At 37.6% G+C, this 21,708-nt stretch overlaps 1 protein-coding gene across 1 annotated transcript in view; it reads left to right on the top strand.

Annotated features, from left to right (window-relative positions):
• Window positions 1-21,427, top strand: part of Abcg2 (ATP binding cassette subfamily G member 2 (Junior blood group)) — a 56,370-nt gene extending 34,943 nt beyond the window's left edge. Inside the window, exons 6-16 of the mRNA XM_042668468.1 lie at window positions 1,721-1,878; window positions 3,672-3,823; window positions 5,397-5,501; window positions 6,902-7,152; window positions 10,394-10,476; window positions 12,876-12,965; window positions 14,152-14,276; window positions 15,168-15,322; window positions 18,479-18,568; window positions 19,248-19,339; window positions 21,225-21,427. Of these exons, the coding sequence (XP_042524402.1) occupies window positions 1,721-1,878; window positions 3,672-3,823; window positions 5,397-5,501; window positions 6,902-7,152; window positions 10,394-10,476; window positions 12,876-12,965; window positions 14,152-14,276; window positions 15,168-15,322; window positions 18,479-18,568; window positions 19,248-19,339; window positions 21,225-21,372 (1,449 nt within the window). The 3' untranslated portion in view covers window positions 21,373-21,427. The remainder of the gene's footprint in view (window positions 1-1,720; window positions 1,879-3,671; window positions 3,824-5,396; window positions 5,502-6,901; window positions 7,153-10,393; window positions 10,477-12,875; window positions 12,966-14,151; window positions 14,277-15,167; window positions 15,323-18,478; window positions 18,569-19,247; window positions 19,340-21,224) is intronic.
• The last annotated feature ends 281 nt before the right edge of the window (window positions 21,428-21,708 follow it).

Raw genomic sequence — 21,708 nt, 5'->3', positions numbered from 1 at the left:
ATTCTAATGTTTCTCCTCCTTCTCCTCCCTGTAGTACTTTTTCATTGAACTCTCTGATCCATCCTGGAACTGATATTAGTACAAGGTGAGAGATAGGAATTCAATTTCAGCCTTTTACATATGGATGTCCACTTTTTCCATCACCAATTGGCTGTCTTTTTCCCCATGATTTTATCTCCCTTGTCAAATATCAAATGGCTGTTAAGTATATGGGTTTATTTCTGGGTCTTCTAGTCTGTTCCATTGTTCTCAAGGTCTGTTTTTGTGACATGATGCTTTGGTGACCTTTACATAGTAAAATTTGAAGTCCACAATTGCGTTGGCTATTTACAGAACCTTTGGTAGTTCCATAAGAATTTTTGAATTGTTTTCTCTATGTGAAGAATGACATTGAGATTTCGATGGGTATTGTATTGAATTTGTCAATTACATTTTCTACTTCCTGGTATCTTCTTCAGTGTCTTTTTTTTCAAAGTTTTATAGGTTTTGTTGTAAAAGTCCTTTACTACTTCTCTATCTGCTCATTGTTAGTATACAGAAAAGCTACTGGTTTTTGTGAATTGAATTCTACCACATAATTTCTTCAGCTATATCCTAAGGGAATAATTTAAAGAAAGTCATATAGTATTTCATCTTCCAATATTTTATATACATCTGTAAAAAAAATGACATGAAGCTGAAGCTGTGGATCAGAGGTAGAGTATATTTTTGTCTGCACTCTATCACTAGAATCAAATTATTTTTCTTAATCAGTAAGCAGCCAGCACTGGTAGCTCATGCCTGTTATCCTAGCTAATCAAGAGTCTGAGATAAGAGGATTGCATTTCAAATCCAGCCAAGGCAGGAAAGTCTGTGAGACTCTTATCTCCACGTAACCACCAGAAAAGGACAGAAGTGGAGCTGTGATTCAAAAAAATTTTATTAAAGCAAAAATAAAGAGGACAGTTCCATAGTTTATCACAACACTATTGTCAACTAAAAAAATGAATAATACCTTCATGGCATCAATTATGTCAAACCTGTATTTATTCACATTTCCTAAATTGTGTAGAAAAATCTTCTCTGTTTATAGAGTTCAATCAGGAGCAATGAGTAGCATTTGATCATTGTCACTTTGGAGACAATTAATTTCAGAATTGTTTGCTACTTTCTGCCTTCCTCAATGTACTCCCCAATGCACACCCACAATGATATTAACTGGTTGAAAACATTGAGCTAAGGGCACTGTAGAATATACTACCCCCTGGATTTATCTGAAAGGATGATCAGGAATTCTGCAGTGAGTTAGGGGATAGAGAGCAAAGGAGTAAGAAGCCTGAAAATGTGCCGATTTGTTATATAAACTTTCCTACTTTCAAGTTGACCCTCTTCTTCTAAGACTTCTGACAGAGGCATTTGAGAGAGAGGGTGAAGATGTTCGTAGAAAACCAATAAATTACTCTAGATGCTTTCCCTTTTGTCTTTGTCTTTATCTCCTGTTTCAGACTGATTTCTCTACCATGAATCTGCACATTTGGCTTGATTAGCAACATGCAGAATTGTCGGAAGCATGGGCTTCATGTCAGGTCTAGCCACTTGGCTCTAACCTAAGCTGGTGAAAGAAAGGCCTTCCTTTTCTCCCAGGTGTGCATTTATTTGCTGTTCAGAATGAGATTGTCTTGTACAGCTAGCAGAAGTTATGCCACCAAATAATAGTGACTGAGATAATATTTTATTTTAGGTTGGAACTCAGTTTATCCGTGGTGTGTCTGGAGGAGAGAGAAAAAGGACTAGTATAGGAATGGAGCTGATCACAGATCCTTCTGTCTTGTTTCTGGATGAGCCCACGACTGGTTTAGACTCAAGCACAGCAAATGCTGTCCTTTTGCTCCTGAAAAGGTAAATACCACAGAATTTTGTTCTCTTGTTTATTTGATGTTTGCCAACTTCTTCATATCAGGTATTGTGGGGAAGGAAATTGAGAAGGGAAGGGCAAAATGTCTTCTTTATCAGAAACAGTTAACAAAACAGTATCAAGAAAGAAGAAGAGTACATAACTATAATCCTGGCTCTCAGGAAGCTAAGACACAAGGACTGTGAGTTTGAGATCAGCATGGGATATATAGTGAGTTACAGGCCAGCCGAACATAGTGAAACCTTGTCTCAAAAGAGAAAGCAAAGAGAGAGAGAGACAGAGACAGACAGACAGACAAACAGACAGGCACAGAGACAGAGACAGAGAGGGGAGACAAAGAAAGAGTAAGAGAACAAGACACAGAACAAAAGCATGGACACCGATGACCATTGTAGCAAGTTAATGCTATTTTACATTGGAAGAGTAATCTAATTGGACCAAAGGGGCAGCAGCCCTGAAACAGAACATTACAGATATGTCTGGAACATCAAAGAGACTAGAATCCAATCACATGAGGGGAATGGACATTGTCTAGTCTTCTCTTGTAACATCACAGATTGAATGGTTTAAAACCAAATATTATTTTTCTTTTAATTTTCATTACATTTTAGTTTGTACTAATCAGTTTTCTAGCAGCTCTGAAAGCAGGAAGTATGAGATCAGGGTGGGTCCACCAAAACATCTTTCATCGACTTGTAGATGGCTGTCTTCTCCCACTGTGTGCATGTGTGTCTAGTCACCTCTTAAATGACTCCAATCAGGTTCAGACCAATCAGTAACTTCATCGAATCCTCCTCAGTGTGACTCCAGGAAGCATGGTGGACACTCCATTTCTTCCCACTGAGGAAGGCTACCATATTTAATAAAATATCACAAGTGGCTTATAACAACATTGTGAATATTGAAATGAGATGATGTCTATAGTATTTAGCAAAGATATAGTTAAGTGCTTTTAGCTGTATATTTTACTTTCAGAGAAAAAGAATGAAAATAAATTCTTTTTTTTTTTTTTTGGTTAGTTGTGGGGTTTGAACTCTGGGCTTGAGTGTTGTCCCTCAGCTCTTCAGCTCAAGGTGAGCGCTCTACCACTTGAGCTACAGCGCCACTTCCAGTTTTCTGGTGGTTTATTGGAGATAAGAGTTTCTCGGACTTTCCTGCCCAGGCTGGCTTTGAACCATGATCCTCAGATCTCAGCCTCCTGAATAGCTAGGATTACAGGTGTGAGCCACCAGTGCCCGGCTGAAAATAAATTCTTAAATAATTAGCAAGAACAAGACGTATTGTTATTATTTTAATATTTAACACAATTGTTTCTCAAACTATAGTGTACTTACATATTTTCCTGAGGTACTTTTTTGAAAATATGGACTCCTTACACCCATCTAAGAGATTCTAGTCAATATCTGTGAAGGCTGTTCATGAATCTGTGTTGTCAATAAATACCATCTAGTGAATTTTACTATTCTGATGCACCATCCCTTGAGAAGTTCTAGGTGCTTTTTATTCTTTTTGCTTTTAGGGATTGAACCGAAGGTCTTAATGTGCTAAAAACTTGCTATTCAATTGGGCTATACTAAACCACTGAAGTAGATACCCCCAGCTCCCATAGTATCTTTACTAGAATCCTTGATTTAGGTTCCCAAACTATCAGCTAGATAATAGGAGATGAGATGGGTGAACTGGGAAAAATAGGAACTAACAGTAGGAGTAAATATTTTCCCAAGAAGTATCATGTTGGGATGTTCAATGATTTCTTATTTCTCCTGTTTTAATACAGGATGTCTAAACAGGGCCGAACAATCATCTTTTCCATTCATCAGCCTCGGTATTCCATCTTCAAGTTGTTCGATAGCCTCACCTTATTGGCCTCAGGGAAATTAATGTTCCATGGACCTGCACAGAAAGCTTTGGATTTCTTTGCATCAGCAGGTAGGGATGATTATGTGTGTAATAAGTCTCTTATTTATAGATTCCTAGAAGAGAACAGAGGGTTGGAAAGGAGTGCTGCTTGATTTTTGTGTAGCTGTACCTCAGATTCTAAAACACCTTTGGCTAGAACCTTTATCTTGAGGCATATCCTATTGTTTAGATGGCTTTCCTTTTTCTGTCCACTCATGTATGCATATGTGTTTCTACTTGGCCTTTTTCCTGCTTTCTGTTATGGTATTTTTCCCTGAAAGTTCAGTGATGTAGTGAGCTCATAACCAGGTATTCTGTCAGCTGAACCATTTGGGAAAGGCCCAGGATCTTTGCCTTCTTGACCATAGATGATAGGTAATACATTGAGATCTTGCTCTAACTTAATGAAAGGTCATAGAAAGGCCACTTAATGTTCTAGATTGCAGATTCAGGCTTTGAGTGAATGACCTTCGTGACTCACAAGTGAACTGTTGTTAATCAATAAAATGTCTAATCTTAAGTCTGACTTTGATGTTCTGATTTCTGAGCTTCCTTTTCTTCCTTTTTAAGATAAGCGTGAAATTTTTTCTATTTCAGAGATATGTGGATATGGTTATACATGATTCTCCAAAAACTCGAGTAAAAGTTTAATATTCACTTCCTAACATTCTTATATTGCTTAGTTTCTTATATTGTTTAGTTTGTATCCTTTAGTGGCCACAGTGCATTAAGCCTACAAGCTTAATCTTAGTTACTTGGAAGGCAGAGATTAGAGGATCTCACTTCAAGGCAAATTTAGGAATTTAGGCACAAATAATTCATGAAAGTCCATCTTTACCAATGGCTGGTGCAGAAGTGTGAGCCTTTATTGCTGGCTACATGGGGAGAATAATGGCTGGATACAACAGTGTGACTCTGTCATTCTCAATGACATAGGGAAACCAAAAGAGGAGAGTCACAGTCCCCACTAGTGTGGGCATGAAATAAGACCCTACCTCAAACATAACTGAGACAATAAGGTCTGGAACTGTGGTTTAAGTGGAAAGGGATGCTAAAATAACCAATTACCTATGAGTCTTGAAGGGAAGGTGAGATATATTTACAAATCAGACATCAGGACAAGTTGTGGTGATTGTGCCCTGAGAAATTAAGTCAGAGTTCAGGCATGTTAGACTGGCTGTGTTCTCCTATAAATCCTGCTCTTGGGATTTGTTTTCTATTTGGAGTTAGGACAGGATGTACCTCTCAATTGGTATGGCAAAACTATTATTGTTGATTGGTAGCCTGCTAGCCTCTCATCTACCAGGGGAATTCAGATAGCAGAAGGCGCATGGGCACTTAGCTATTTTTGTGTATATTTATTGATTTAGATTTTTGAGGAATTCTTGATGGGCAGCAGAACACCCATGATTCCTTTGGAATTGTTAATGTATTGATTTAATATGTGAGAGGGAAGAATATATACCTGAGAAGAGGAGAGAGCAAGAGTGAGAAGACGAGATTGTTGGATTCTGTCTTCCCTAGGCCCTCTCTCTTGAAAATGAGTCCTCTTCAGTTTCCAAGACCATCAGGAAATACATAATTGGGTTTCCTTCTTTCATAGGTTACCACTGTGAGCCTTACAACAACCCTGCAGACTTCTTCCTGGATGTCATCAATGGTGATTCTTCTGCTGTGGTATTAAACAAAGATGAACAAGACCATGAAGGTATGTTAATCTTCAATAATCACAAATTGATTTTTCCCCCTAATTGAAGTGACTGAAATTTAGCAATGGTGTGGCTCATTAGAACTTGCCATGTAATTCTGATGCTAGTCAATAGACAGTTGTCCATGAGAGCTGGAGGTGTTGTGACTTAATTTTTAAATGGAGATTTTTCTGATACTCTAATTGTGTGTGTGTGTGTGTGTGTGTGTGTGTGCATGTGTACCAGTACAAAGCTTGAATTCAGAGCCTGAGTGCTGTACTTCAGCATATATATCACATTTTCTTGATCCATTTGTCCACTGAGGGCATCTGGGGCTGTTTCCCTAATGGCTATGGTGACTAGTGCAACAGAACATGGGTGTACACCTGCCTCCCTTTTTGCCACGACTGGGGCTTGAACTCCAGGCCAGGGTGCTGTCCCTGAGCTCCTATTGCTCAAGGCTAGCACTCTACCACATAGCACCACTTCCAGCTTTTTCTATGAATAATTGGGGATAAGAGTCTCACAGACTTTCCTGCTCAAGGTGGCTTCAAACCACAATCCTCAGATCTCAGCCTCCTGAGTAGCTAGGATTACAGGCGTGAGCCACTGGCACCTGGCTTTGTAGCTGCCTTTAATGTATTCTGACTTGTAATCTTTTGGAGAAATGCCCAAGAATAGGATTGCTGGGTCATAGGATTGTTCTGTGTTTAGTAAAGTAAAATAAGTCAGGTTCAAAGAGACAAAGGATACATCTTTTCTCTCATATATAGAAATTAGATCTAAATTATAAGTATATATGTGCCATAAGGATCCTATGTATATATACACAAACATATTAACTAAAGTATGGTGGAGTTAGGGAAGAATTCCAGTGATGTAATTCCTTTGAACAACTAGCTTACAGCTTAAAAAAATAAATACCAGGAAGCTGGAACAGGTGCTGGGGTAGTAGTGGTAAGGTTACATGAAGGAAGTAGAAGAATGAAGAGAGGAAGAGTGGAGAAAAGATGAATGAGTAAACTCAGTTATGATATTCAGTGTACATATATAAAAATGAAGCGAGGTAAATTGAGGGGATGATGGGGTTGAGAGAGAATGATGAAAAGGGAGACATTGATCAAGATTTATTGTACTCAAAAACTGACATATTGAATAGAAACCCTTTTGTACAACTAGGTAAGGACAATCAATCAATAATAAATAAATGAGTTATGGTTTAAATCGTGAAAATGCAGATTATGGCAGCAACTGGTCAATTTGCTGTGTCTTTCTAAAATGTAAAAAAAAAACAGTGACAGTGTTAGCAATTTCTTTTATCAAGAATCAAAGGGTTATACAAGAAATATGCCACACAAATGAATTAAATCAGTTTTCATCTGTTAATGTTTTCCTTTTAATTTTTTATTTTCACCCAAAGCTAAAAGTCCTGAAGAATCTTCCAAAAGAGAAAAGCCAATCATAGAAAAATTAACTGAGTTTTATGTCAACTCTTCCTTCTGTGGAGAAACAAAAGCTGAATTAGACCAACTTTCAAGGGGTGAGAGAAAGAAGAAGAACTTAGCCTTCAAGGAGATTGTCTATGTCACTCCCTTCTGTCATCAATTCAGGTGGATTACTAAACGTTCATTCAAAAATTTACTGGGGAATCCCCAGGCTTCTATAGCCCAGGTAACTGCCCCATTGCTGTTTTGTGTGCATGTATGCGTGTGTGTGTGTGTGTGTGTGTGTGTGTGTGTGTGTGTGTGTGTACCACTATTTGGGTCTGAACTCAGGACCTCATGTTCTCACTTAAGCTTTTCATTCAAAGCTAGCATTTTTATCACTTGATCATTTTACAGCTTCCAACATTTTGGCAGCTAATTAGAGTCTCATGAACTTTCCTGCCCAAGATGGCTCCAAGTCTTGATACTCAAATCTCTGCCTCCTGATTAGCTAGGACTATAAGGCATGAGCCACCACCCATGCCTGACTATAGGAAGCTTGTTTTAGTGGTTTCTTGAAGTGCTTTCTTCATGGTGGACAGAAAGAAAGAAGGATATAGAAATAAGGTGTGCCCTTCTAAGGCATGTCCCAGTGATTTGCATCCCATGGCTCAGCATATGTCCTAATGCATCATGCAGCTATGAACTCATTGATAGATTAGCACACTGCTCTCATTAGCATCTATTATGGTTTGAACAAGAAATTCCCTGCCACCGGGTCATGTGCTGAATACTAAGTCCCTATCTGGAATCATAATTCTGGTAGTTTCTGGAAATAGGATATAGGACCGAGCTGGAGGTAGTAAATCACTAGGGGGAAGCTCTTGTGGGTATGGTGTCCTAGGCATTTTCTTGTCTTGCTCTGTTTTCTGTCCAGCACTAAATGAATAGCATGACTCATGTTCCCACTGCCAAGATAAACTGCCTTACTACAGGGCCAGAATTAATGGTAGCAAGTAACCATGTACTAAAGCCTCTCAAACAATGAGCAAAATAGATCTTTCCTTCCACGTTCTCTCTCAGGATTTAGTCACAATGATGAGAAAAGTAACTAACCCAGTGCCTTCATGATACAATAACTCCTCTATAGTTCCACTACCTGGGACCAAGTTTTCAACACAGGAGATTTTAAGAGACATTCCATATCTAAACTATGACCTTAAAACATGATTGTCTTTGGCCTTTCAGTTTGTTATATAGTAAGAAAAAATGAATAAAAATAAAACTTTTTATCTTCATGGAAATTATTTCTGTGTGACAACAGATAGGTTATAACCGAATAAAGAATTAAAATTTATAGTAGGTCAGATAGTAAAAAGAACTAAGAAGAAAATTTAAGCAGAGAGGGCATAGAGATAGGGAGATAATTGGTTTGCAGATGTAGTGGAGTGATGATAGAAAAAGCCTCTCCCTTGAGCTTTTCATCTCCCTGTGCTAATCAGGACAAGCTCTTGTTCAGATTCTAAGTGCTGGAATGTTAGCTTAGGACTAGGCAAACCATTTTTGGTGAAGGGAGTGATAGTAAATATCTTAGATTGTGCAAACATGTATGATCTTTGTGTCAGGTAGTCAGCACTGTGTTTTTAATTTGAAAGCAACCATAGGAAACATACAATCAAATGAACACAATAGTGTTCCAATAAAATTCTTTCTTTATGATGAATTTCATCGTTCAAGCAATGATATCTTTGGCTTTCTCCCTAAATCATAAAAATGACTAGAAATTGTGCTTAGCTCATACTTTCAGTGTAAGTAGCTGGTCCTATTTGTCCTTCGGGCCATCATTACTGCCCAAGAGTTCTTTTTGTTTCTCAACATGGGTTATTGAAATGTTTTATGACTTCCTGCTCATAAATCTTGTTATTTATTGCCTTAAATTTGTACTTTGGTTTGAACAAGTTATGTATTTACTTGATCAAGGACCATGGCTTTAGCCAGAGGTTGTATTCAGAAGATGTTGGAATGAATAGATTATCTACATATGAAAATGTAATGATCATTTAATGTCCCAAGCATTTTCTGACCAAATGTCTTTGGAAGTCTTTATTCCTACTCTTTCAGAGAGTCATTAGTATGTTAAGCTTCTCGTTATGAACTCATGTTTTATAATGATAGCACAAACAGTTCCATAGAGCACTTTGGCTAGACTTGGCACGGTTGTTTTTTTTTTCTTCTTTTTTTAAATTAACCATTGTACTTAAAGCAGAGGTTAGATTCACAAGCCTCAGGGGATAAGTTCTGCTTACACTGTTGACTTTGCAGGTTTTCTATTTTCTTGTGAAAGACAGAAACATACAGGAATGAATAACTTATAAAAACATGAGATTCCTCAGTTTGTCAGTGTTTAAAAGCTGACTGAGAATAGTTGTATTACATATACATTTACAGAACACTCTTAATGATTATGCCCACAGTGTTGTTACAGTATAACAAGTTGGGATGCAAAAAAAAAAAAAAAAAAAAACCAGGTTGTGGAGTGTGTGGTCCATAAAACTGAATGTTATTAAAAGTTATGCAGTGAGATCAGGCTTTTATATATGCATGTATGCTGATATAAGTAGAGCCATCAGCAATAATTTTGGAAGTCTGATCTGCTTGATTGCAGTACAATACATTATTGAAATCAGTAAAACATGTTAGGGTAAGTACAGAAGGCTGAAAGTTCAAGTGAAAACTCACCCAATTAGACTTTGCTTCACTCCCCAAATCTTTCTCCAGTGTTCTGCTACCCTGTGTGTTTCTCAGGGGTTCAGTGACTAATCTGGGAGGAGTCTTGGCATTTCCAGTAGCTTCTTTGTTGTTGTCAATTCACCAAACAGCAAGTAACATTAATGTTCATTTTAATTAGAAAATATTCTAATAGCAAGCATGATTTTATATATTGTCCCAAAGACTTTGACTAAGCCATTTAAAGTGTGTATCTCAACAAAGAGATCTGCTGGATGAATGGCTTATGTGGTGGAATGCCTGCTCAGCAAGGGCGAAGCCTTGAATTCAAATCCCAGTACAATGACCAAAAAAGAGATACCATCTTAATGGGGATACCTGATTATGTAGTCAATCATATATCTTAAAATAAGAAATGACATATAAAAAATTTACCTCTTGTCTCAGGCATTTGGTGGGCTCAAACTTGTAATCTTATCTACTCAGGAGACTGATATCTGAGTATTGAGATTCAAAGCTAACCTGGGCAGGAAAGTCTAGGAGACTCTTATCTCCAATTAACTACCAGAAAGCTGAAAGTAGAGCTGTGGCTCAAGTGTAGAGTGCTAGCGTTGAGCACAAACGCTCAGGGACAGTGATAGGGCACTAAATTCAAGGCCCCAGGTCTGGGGCACGCGTGCGCGTACACACACACACACACACACACACACACACAAAACTCTAACTAAAGCTTTTTTATTTTCGTTTTTCTTTTTGAAAAGGTAATTGTCACAGTCATATTGGGACTTATAATTGGTGCAATTTACTTTAGGCTAACAAATGATCCTGCTGGAATACAGAATAGGTAAGTACATTTTATTTTTTTTCCCATGTAGCAAAGAAGTACTGTAATAAAAGAAAAGTAGAAAGTTTATTACAGAGAAGAAGTAGAGCAGGCTACACTATAGGCAGAGGAGCCAAATTTGGATCTTGAGTTGGACTTGATGCTGGCACCTTGTTCAAGATTAAGAACATCTGTTAAGAATAATTACAACCATGACCTAGGACAAATCATGTTAAGTGAGGTGAGCCAAAGTCAGAGAGACAAATGGCATGTTTTCTCTCATATACAGAATATAAATATAAATAATATTTATCAAAATGAACTCCAGGAAAATGGAAATGAGGATTTTTCTTTTTGTTAAAGAAGATTTTTCTTTATTGTTGTTTTTTTTTTTCTTTTTTGCCTTGTTTTTCTGTCTTTGAGGGAGTTGAGGGGGGACACAGAAATGTGGACAAGGGAGAAACAAATGCAGCAGTTAGTGCTCACTCGATACTATGTTAGAAATGAATTATACAACTTGTGGGTAGGGATGGAGGAAAAACCTGGGAGCAAGTGAGGGAAGTGGGGACATTGTCCAAAAAGAAATGTACTCTCTTTACCTGACTTATGTAACTGTAACCCCTCTGTGCATCACCTTTATAATAACAATAATGTTTTAGAAGTTCCATTCAGCAGCTACACAATGCTAAATGATATATTAGACTTATTCTCAGAAGTTGATGGAATTTTTTCCAAAATAATCTTATTTTAGGGTATAAAACAAGTCTTAACCAATAAAATGGAAAGAACTTCCTATATTCTAATAGCCAACAACAATTGAAACTACAAAACATACTCAAGCACAAGAGGCTGAATAATGCATTAATGAATGAGCAGTAAGATCATCAAAGAGATAAGATCATCAAAGAAATAAGAGGTGGGGGGATTTTACAAACAATATAAAAGCATTACAGAGTTGCGGTAAGAGCCAAACATTAGGGGGAAAAGTGTTCACAAGATAATCAGAGGCAATAATTTCACTTCGGATGCTTGTGCAAAATATTTGAAAATATTTGAAATCAGCTTGTGGCAGAGAGATCTGCACTGCCATGTTCGGTGTGAACAGTAATTCACAACAGCCAGGTTTTATATATATAGTTACCATAAATGTCCATGATCAGGTAAATACCTAAGGGAAATGTGATATGTAAACACAATGGATTATAGTTCTGTCTCAAAAATAAAATTTTGTTATTTGTGTCAACATAGATGGAATTAGAGAACACATATGGAAGTAAAATGAGGCACAAACATCATGAATCTAAAACAATTGAATTTTTTAAAGTGTTTGTATTCTAATTTGGTGTTTACGATACACAAAATGTTAGAAATGGACTTTGGTTTACTGCAGTAGAAATATTACTCAAAGATACACTTGTAGGTACAGCTATCTGTACCTACGAATGTATATATACATTCTGTTCCTTATCTCTCTTTTTATTTTTTGCCAGTCCTGGGGCTTGAACTCAGGCCCTGGATTCTGTCGTTGAGTTTTTATGCTCAAGGCTCACACTCTACCACATGAGCCATAGCTAACAATTGAATTCTTAAAAGCAGAGGGTAACAGGTGATCCCAGAGCCTGCAGAGGTGGCGGAGGTGAGATGATGGTCAAAAGGCACCAAATGTCAGACAGGAAGAATAAAGATTTTTCTACTTCCTTGGAGATATATTCCACAGTATGGTACTGAAAATAACAATAGCAGCCTTTGAAGCTTCTCCTTTTCATGGCTGAGGCCACTCTGCTGTTTCTTCCTCTTTTGGGGTATTCATACTATCTTCGGGACTATACTTCTCAAAAATGTATCTAAACTTCATTACCTCCCAAAGTCTTTATCTCCAAGTACACAAGTTCATTTGGAGGCTTTAGTGTAAGAATTTTTTTTTTGGTCAGTTGTGGGACTTGCACTCAAGGCCTTGGTGCTGTCTCTGAGCCTCTTTCTGCTCAAGGCTAGCACTCTACCACTATGACCTACAGCGCCACTTGCAGTTTTTAAGTGGTTAATTGGAGATGAGTCTCTCAGGGACTTTTCTGCCTGGACTGGCTTCAGATTGCCATCCTCGGATCTCAACTTCTTGAGTGGCTGGGAATACAGGCATGAACCACCAACGCCCAGCTCAGTGTAAGGATTTTAAAGTAAATATAATTCAGTTCGTAATAAGCTACAACCAATTTAAAAATGTGTTATAATATGGGGCCACATCAGGACCACTTTGGAAACACCAAGACCTCAAAGAGCCCTGCTTCCTTTAGGCTGTATTAACCAGATCTGTTGGGTTTTTTTAATCCACTTAATGGTATATTATTTGTGGAATGAGTTCTATGGATAAAAAAATCTAACCTGAAAATATTGAGCTAACTGCTCCTGTCCTCTCCTGGCAGAGCCGGGGTCCTGTTCTTCCTGACTACCAACCAGTGTTTCAGCAGCATATCCGCTGTGGAGCTCTTTGTTATAGAGAAGAAGCTCTTTATGTGAGTAGCTTCCAGTTCTGGGAAGGGGCAGCATGACTGTGCCAAACTGAGCACATCCAGTGTTAGACAAGAATGCCAGTATTTTTCTTTTCTCTGTTTTTTAATGTATACATTTGTGTGCACATACTGTATGTGTAGTGTATATGCAAATTATGGATATTTATAGTGCACACAAACTTTTCAAAATGATACCATGAGTAATGGAAGTAAACTATACCATGAGTAATGGAAGTAAACTAATCTTGAGCAAGTTGAAAGGTCGTGACACTAGCTACCATGGGAAAGGAGTATCAATGTTGGGGTATAGTTTGTAAATCCCTGTGCTACTGGGGAAATAACAGTAAAGGGGATGCAAAGCATCCTTTTGTCAAATAACAGCACTAAAAGTTTGAAGACTTTGGTGGCCATTAAGCAATGGATTCAACAGCAAATTGGAGGTGAGGAGGTAAAGTTGAGAAAGAATGGAGCAAGTTTAGCCCTTGGTGGATAGAGGAGTGGAAAGAGCCATAGGAAGGCTTTAAAGTGAAGTTGTCACTTGTGGGTTTTTTTCAAAGATGGAAGAGCTGTGTCCATGTTTACTTTCTAAGGAAAATACACAGAAAGAAGACATGATGGTACTGGTAGAAGAGTACTAATTACTGGAGGAATACATAGAAAGAACAAGGATTAGGATTTAGTAGCTGACAAAGCTGTTCTTTGGAGGTGGTGCTTATAGAAGAAAGGAGGTTATCATATTAGAGTAACAGCAATAAACAGGGTATAGGGACATGCAGCTGCATTGGGAATTTGGAGAGCAGTAACTTCTCCTTTGTAGCCACAAGTAGGGGGGAAAAGCCCCCATTACCTCTGAACTTGATCACTGAAAGACTATTCTCCAGAGCCAGCATCACAGGAGAAGCAGTCTCTTAGGACAATGGATTTGATACAGACCCTGCTTCACTAGAAGGGCAGTTCTGGGCCCAAGGTATACAGTAGCACAAGAGAGCTCTGTGAGAAGAGAGTCAGAGTGAGAGCTTTGGTGCCTGGGAGACTGGCACCTGAGCAGGTGATGAACATAGCGGTCAACCCCTTGGGTGTGGGAAGTGCGCTGTTAGGCCCTGAGGACTGCAAAAGTCTATACAACAAGCATCTCATCTGCTCTGTGCATTCTGGAACTAATCTGTGATATACATTTTTTTTTCTGTAGACATGAATTTGTCAGTGGATACTACAGAGTGTCATCTTATTTCTTTGGAAAATTGTTTTCTGATTTATTTCCCATGAGATTATTACCAAGTGTTATATATACTTGCCTACTGTACTTCATGTTAGGTAAGTAGCCCCAGATTGTGTCTTTATTCTTGGAAAGAAAGTGTACTTAGTTCCTCTATGTGTATTCTTATTTACCTCTCTTTGTATCTCTCTACTGAGATAATAGTGAGATATATCAACAGAGATTTGAAAAATTAATATCTAATGGGTGAAATTGACTTTGGGGCTTATTAATTTCATAAAAATATTTTATTTCCCCAGGTTCACCATATTAAATTCCCTTTATACCCACCAACTTACCCCTAACCCCTCCACAAATATCTATTTTGACAAAACACTATAGAATAAGAATTGCTGAAGTTATATTTCTACTTTATAAATAAAAGTTGTGCCATATAGAATTCTGCATGGAATCTAGATGTCCAGAGTTCTGGGCAAAATCTTCTGACTTGAATGACCTAAGAACCCATTATAATTTGTAAACTTTTCTTAAGAGGCTTATTTAATCCCTACTTACTGTCCTAGAATTAAGTGGTTGTCTAGGACTACCATGGTTTGCATGCCTTCTTCCTCTAGCCTCTTGGTGAATGTAGTTGCAACAATTACTGAATGATGTGCACACAAATGTATAAAAAAGTTTCCCACTTATGCATTTCCCGTGAGAGGAGACAGTAGGATTTGGGCCAGTCATGTATTGCCTATAGCTCAGCATCACAGAATTTGTTCATAATTACACATAAAGGAGCACAAGTTTTAAGAGCTTTTGCAGGAAGTGTAAGAAAGAAAATTGATGATAACTCAATGCAGTTACATGGAGGGAAAAAATATGACCCGAAGTAGTTGGACTATAAAATGCCAATATTACTTTCTCCAGTTATTGTACTGTGATTTATACAACATCTAACTTTGGTGACATAGACAGCTGGATTGAGCTTTTCTTTTCTTTCTAAGGACTGAGACCCGCAGTGGAGGCTTTCTTCATCATGATGTTCACCTTAATGATGGTGGCTTACACAGCCAGTTCCATGTCACTGGCCATCGCAGCAGGTCAGAGTGTGGTGTCTGTAGCCACACTTCTCATGACTCTGTCTTTTGTGTTTATGATGGTGAGTATGAGCTATGCTTCCCCAAGATGGAATTTTCCCCATGTGGATTCGCCTGTCATGTAAAAGTTGCTAGGAGGGTCTATATGTGTGGGAAGGTGGCTCAGTGGTAGAGTGCTTGCCTTGTATGCATGAGGCTTTGGGTTCGATTCCTTAGCACCACATAAGCAGAAAGAACTGGAAGTGGTGCTGTTGCTCAAGTGGTAGAGTGCTAGCCTTGAGCTAAAGAGCTAAGGCACAGTGCCCAGGCCCAGAGTTCAAGACCCACAACCCACCAAAAGAAAAAAAAAGAACCACTAGCTATTTAACCATGGCAGATGATATGGCTGGAGTCACTACTCTTCTAGAGGATAGTCAAGTTTAGAACAAGTGAAAATGTACAAGCTCAGCAATACTGTTTTTATACCTTAGTTCTCCTAGTACTTGTTATCTCACAGTTTATATAAACTGCCTAGATGTCTATTTTTCTTCTTGAGAAGTTTTTGCCATCCCCATGAATAGCTTTACCTGAAGATATTGGCCACATTTTTATTACATTGTGCTACCAGTTCTTGGCTTTGGGTTATTCCAAACTTGCATTTGAATGCTACATCATTCCTGAAGTGATGGATAGATTATAATTCTTTGGAACTAACAAATCCCTGTTGATATATGGAATTAGAGGAATATGAGATGTTTACTCAGTGCTTGAGTTTATTCTGGTCCTACATTGTAAGGTATACTAGGGACTACACAGAAGTGGTATGAATCACTAGAATTAGAATCATTAGTACAATCTTCCTACTGTATGCATGGCTTCCAGACCTGAAGACTCAACGAAATGTGGATCAAAACTGCACAAAAATTATGTAGTCACTACATCGTACAGACATTTTTCCTAGTTATTATCTTCCACAGTATACAGAATAATAACTGTTTGCATAGCATTTACATTGCATTTGGTAATATCTGAAATCTAGAGATGCCTATGTATATTTGAAAGTAGATCATAGCCTGTCATCCTAGCTATACAGGAGGCTGAAATACAAAGGATTGTAGTTTGAGGATAGCCTGAATAGAAAAGTCTGTGAGAGCTCATTTCCAAAATAACCAGAAAAACAGCTGGAAGCATTGCTCAAGTAGCAGAGTACAAGCCTAGCAATGAAAGTCCCTGAGTTCAAACCCTAATACCTTTAAAAAGGTATAAAAGGGGGTAAACTGTAAAAAGGGGCACAGAAATTAGAGACAGAGGGTGAACAAATGCAATAGTGGTACTCACTAGACCTAATAGTGAAAATAAACTACAACTTATAGGTAGGAGATGAAAGGGAAAAACTAGGAGAGAGTGAAAAAGTGACATTGTTCAATAAGAAATGTACTCTTTTTTGTTTTGCTCAGATTTATACTTATTGTATTTCATGTCCAACATTGTACAAACAACCACATTTTATAAATGACATACATTTTACATGTATACAAGATGACACTCAATCCAGATAAAATAATTATCTTAAATAATAAATATTTTGTGCCTTAGTCTTTCATTCTTATGAAGACCTTCAGATTAAGAATGAGTAGTCTAAATGTAATAATCTCACAGTAAGTGGAAACTGGTACCTAAGGAGTAGAATAGTATTCATTTGAAAACACATCCCTCAATTAGCTGAGAATAAATTCTACTTTGTTACTTTAATGTTGATAGTCATCATCTTTTAAAAATGTGCTTTCAAGTCAGCATGAGCTTTCTTACTTCTTTTTTTAAAGCATGAGTTGTTCACAGTAAGAACTAATTAGCTGCCAAGAAATGTACTCTTTGTCTGACTTACATAACCGTAACTCCTCTGTACATCACCTTTACAATAACAATGAATAATAAATTTAAAAAAAAATAAAAAACTCACCAAAAAGCTCACAGTTAGTGAGATGAGAGTACAAGCAAATTGTGTCAAAATAAAAAGCTATTAAATAAATTGTACCTAAATTTCAATTTGTAATAAATATAATAATATTATTTATTAAAATAAATGTCAACACCATTAATCTTGTAGCGCCTTATTTTGACACCATTTTAAACTTACAGAAAAGCTGCCAATTTGGAATGAAGACCTTCCATATATTTTAGTCATTACCTTCATTTACCACTGTCTGTAATTTCCCCAATATATACATATCTAATATTAGTTATATAAAATTTTTGTCAGTTTTACTTCAATAAAACTTAATTTTATTCAATGCATATCCTATAAAATAGTGAAAATTGAGGGAAGGATGGGATTGGGAAAAATGGGAGAGAATGATGAAAGGGAGGACATTGATAAAGATATATTACATTCATAAACTGCTTTGCTGAATGGTAACTCCTTTGTACAACCATCTAATGATTATAAAAAAAATAAAAACAAAAAAGTGTAAAGAGTATGAATGGGTTATATTCAAATTCAGTGATATTTAAGAAATAAGAGACATGTGTATCTTAAGATTTTAGCATATGTGTTGGAGGTCCTGAACTAAGTAAGCTCCCTTGGGCCTGAGGACAAACTGTACTCCTTGACTCTTCATTGTATACAGCTTAAAGTTCAAGACATAGTCTTGAGGATTAAAGATGTTCCAAATAACTGGTAATTTATAGTATAGGTAAATGTTCTCTGAAACCATAAATAGCCTTAGCTACATAGAGATATCCATATGCAATGAAGGATGATTAGAATAATTTGGAAAGCTGGGCACTGGTGGCTCATGACTGTAATCTTAGCTACTCCAGAGGCTGAGATTTGAGAATGGCTATTCAAAGCCATCCTGAGAAGGAAAGTCCGTAATACTTTTATTTCCAGCTAACCAGAAACAAGCCAGAAGTGACTTAAGTGGTAGAGCACGATTTGAGGGAAAATGCTAAGGGACCACACCCAGGCCCTGAGTTCAAGCCCCAGTACTGACACACACAAAAAGAATAATTGGAGTTGCTGAGAGTTGACTTGTTTAAAAAGATGTAGAATTCTTTTTCTTTTTACTTTACTTTTTCAGTGTTTCAATATAGCTCAGACTGGACTTGACATCATCATGCATGTAATGAATACATACACGTGAACCTTTCTACACATAGGATTCTTGAAGAGAGTCTTATTTGGAATTTCTCATGCAACTGCTGGACTGGACTCTGATGCGTATCTTTTACTATTGTAGATTTTTTCTGGTCTCTTGGTGAATCTCAGAACCATTGCATCTTGGCTGTCATGGCTTCAGTACCTCAGCATTCCTCGATACGGCTTTACGGTAGGCAGTCCACATGGTCCCTGAGACTGATTCCCTTCTGGGAACATCCAGACTAAAGTGTAGCTGTGTGAATAGCTCCCATCCATTCTACCTCAGCTTTGGTTAGCACAAGGTCAGGGGCTCACGTGGCATTTTCCTTGATTACACTATTGTTTGGGAGGAAAAGTTGGGGAGAAATTTCCACTCAAAGGGAAATAAATGAGAGAGTGATGCAGTTTTTATCAAAAGAGAAATTAGAAGGAAAAAATAGGCTTTTGAAAGTTATTCACCTCCAAAGAATACCATCTGTGTCTTTATACAATTAATTGAGTTTCTAACTCTCATAATTATAACTACTTTCATTGAAGACAAACATGTAAAAATTGTTGCCTTAAGTCAACATCATCTCATTTTTAGTGTTTATAGGAATATATAATATGGTTGGAGGAAGAAGGGAGCTTTGTACAGATCTAGCCAGAGGCCTCTCTTCTTTGCCAGTATAAGAAACATCCCAGCTCTGTGTCTCTGCATTGCTAGGAAAAATAACCCTAGCTGCTTTGCTGAAGTAAAAACAGCAAATGTGAACGTTGGCATGTGTTTAGAAGTAACAAGGTCAAATTAGAGAATATAACAAATATTCTTTGGAAACTTTTGGAAAGTTCAAACTATTTACCTGTCTCTGGTCCATTTTGAGTTACAGGCTTTGCAGCATAATGAATTTATGGGACAAAACTTCTGTCCAGGACTAAATACAACACAGAACAATAGCACCTGTAATAATGACTATACAATGTAAGTATGCATTTGATGTCCTGATAGGCTTGCTACTTATCATGGGGTGATTTAGAAAGGCTATAAGAAACAGAGTTGGTACATGTCATTTTCGGAGCCTGTTTTTCCATCTATAAAGGTAATTGCTCACTAATGCATGTGAACATGTACAACATATTGTTCTGTTACAGTCAGGCTTATGTTTAATGTGGAAATTTTTTCCTATGAGTTATTTGTTTGGGGCTTCTTGAAAGAGTTTTGTGTGTGTGTGTGTATGGGTGCTAATCCTAGGACTTGAACTCTGGGCCTGGGTGTTTTCTCTGAGTTTTTGTGCTCAAGGATAGTGCTCTAGCACTGAGACACAGCTTCATTTTGGCCTTTTGTTAGTTAAATGGAGGTAAGAGTCTCTGACTTTCCTGCCAAGACTGGCTTTGAACTGTGATCTGTAGAAGTAAGCCTCCTAAGTATCTAAGATTACAAGCATGAGCCACCATCACAGTGTGTGTGTGTGTGTGTGTGTGTGTGTGTGTGTAAGAAATACATATTCACCTTAGTGCAAGTGGCTCACTTATCCTAGTTTCTCAGGAAGCTGAGATCTAAAAATGTTGATTCAAAGCTAGCTCAGGTAGTAAAGTCTGAGACTCTTATCTCTAATTACCCAGCAAAAAGAAAACAAAGGTAGAGCTTTGGCTCAAGTGGTAGAGCACCAGTCTTGGGCAAAAAAGCTAGAGGACAGTGCCCAGGTCTTGAGTTTAAGTACCAATATCCCCCTACACACACATATGCAGAAACACATATTTTGGGAAGTTGAGAAATAATTTTTATTTGTACAAAATGTCATTAGAACAAATGTGGTAGGCTAATAGAATTCGAAGACTTTGCTTGAACATATTAATATTTCTCTGATGGTTTTTAATGATTGTGGTCAATACATAAATTAACAAGAGAAAAACAAATGCTAGTATTCTAGAACCTGGATATTTAAGTAATACATAAGTAAATAGAAATACAACCAGTTTCTCTGTTGAGTGACAGACAGGGGAGCCCTCTGGAAGGAAAGGCTTTCTTTGTCCTGTACATGCCCATTGATTTGATCTGGGTGAAATGTCTGTAACAGAAATTCCCTGCCAGCCTCCTAGTAAGAAGGAAGTTGACAGGAAAAGTGGGATCAGACAAAGAGGAGCTCCCGCTGGCCTCATGTTTGCCTAAACTCTTTCTCAAAAAGGGAAGAGAAAATGGCTTCTTAATAGCATGGCTATCCTTGCTGCTGCTAAATCCCAGGTGATGCTCAGGAAGGTAGCAGGCACTAATTATAGCTGCACCAAATAGCTTTATTATTAGGTATTTTTCTATCACTGACAGGGCTTCCCTGCCCGCTCTGCTCCAGCTTCTGTGTAAGGTTTAAGCTGATTCCTGAGCTGCTGGTGACATCTTGTAGCCCAGTGTCTGCCGTACTCATGGCAGTCTTGGTGCAAGAGCTGACAGAATGTGCCTGTGTCAGGAAGCCTTGCTCCCTCTGTGCCTGGTGTACAATGCAGCCTGTGTTCTTTGGATGTCTGTCTTGTGGGTGAGCAGAACTACAAAGAGCCCAGATGATCTCTAGTCATCACAGTTTAAGGCTGATGTTTTCGGCATCAGGAGTGAGTGAAAAGTTACTTCATAAATGCTTCTGCTCTTAGAACAGGGTGGAATTAGAGAGGAGTTTAAACTACTTAGATGCAAATTGCTTAGTATAATATTTAGCCAAATTGTAAACTCACTGAGTGTTAGCTATGGCATATGAAGGGATAATTCTTTAATGATTTGGTTTACCAACAGTGTTCTTTAACAAAGGAACAGTGACTATTCAGGATAAAATTCGACCGATACTGGAAATGAGTTCTGTTCTTTTTGTGATGATTTGCAGATGCAGTGGTGAAGACTACTTGATCAATCAGGGCATCGAACTCTCACCTTGGGGTTTATGGAAAAACCACTTGGCGTTGGCTTGCATGATGATTATCTTCCTCACAATTGCATACCTAAAATTGTTATTTCTTAAAAAATACTCTTAAATACTTTTAATGTCTATGAAGCCCCCTCATATTAAAAAGGATTACTTGGATTTATTGTAAGTATCTAGTGATGCATTTTTGTTGGCATTTTGTTCAGCTACCATCACACTGTGGTTCAGTAAAATTACTTTAACAGAAGCATAAAATATATCATGACAAATGAATTATACATATAAATATACTGTAATAACCAGCTCCCTCATACACTTGCACAACTTATTTACATCTTCATTCTAATCTTTGCCATAATAGAGAATCAATAAGTATTACTGAATACTTACTTTATCAATTGAGAACAATGTAGCATAAAGTACAGTTTGGCAAATTTCCATAAAA

Source organism: Dipodomys spectabilis, unplaced genomic scaffold (assembly GCF_019054845.1).
Source record: "Dipodomys spectabilis isolate Male_0828 unplaced genomic scaffold, ASM1905484v1 ptg000436l, whole genome shotgun sequence".
Lineage (NCBI taxonomy): Eukaryota > Metazoa > Chordata > Mammalia > Rodentia > Heteromyidae > Dipodomys > Dipodomys spectabilis.
This window is presented reverse-complemented; position numbering and strand designations above follow the sequence as displayed.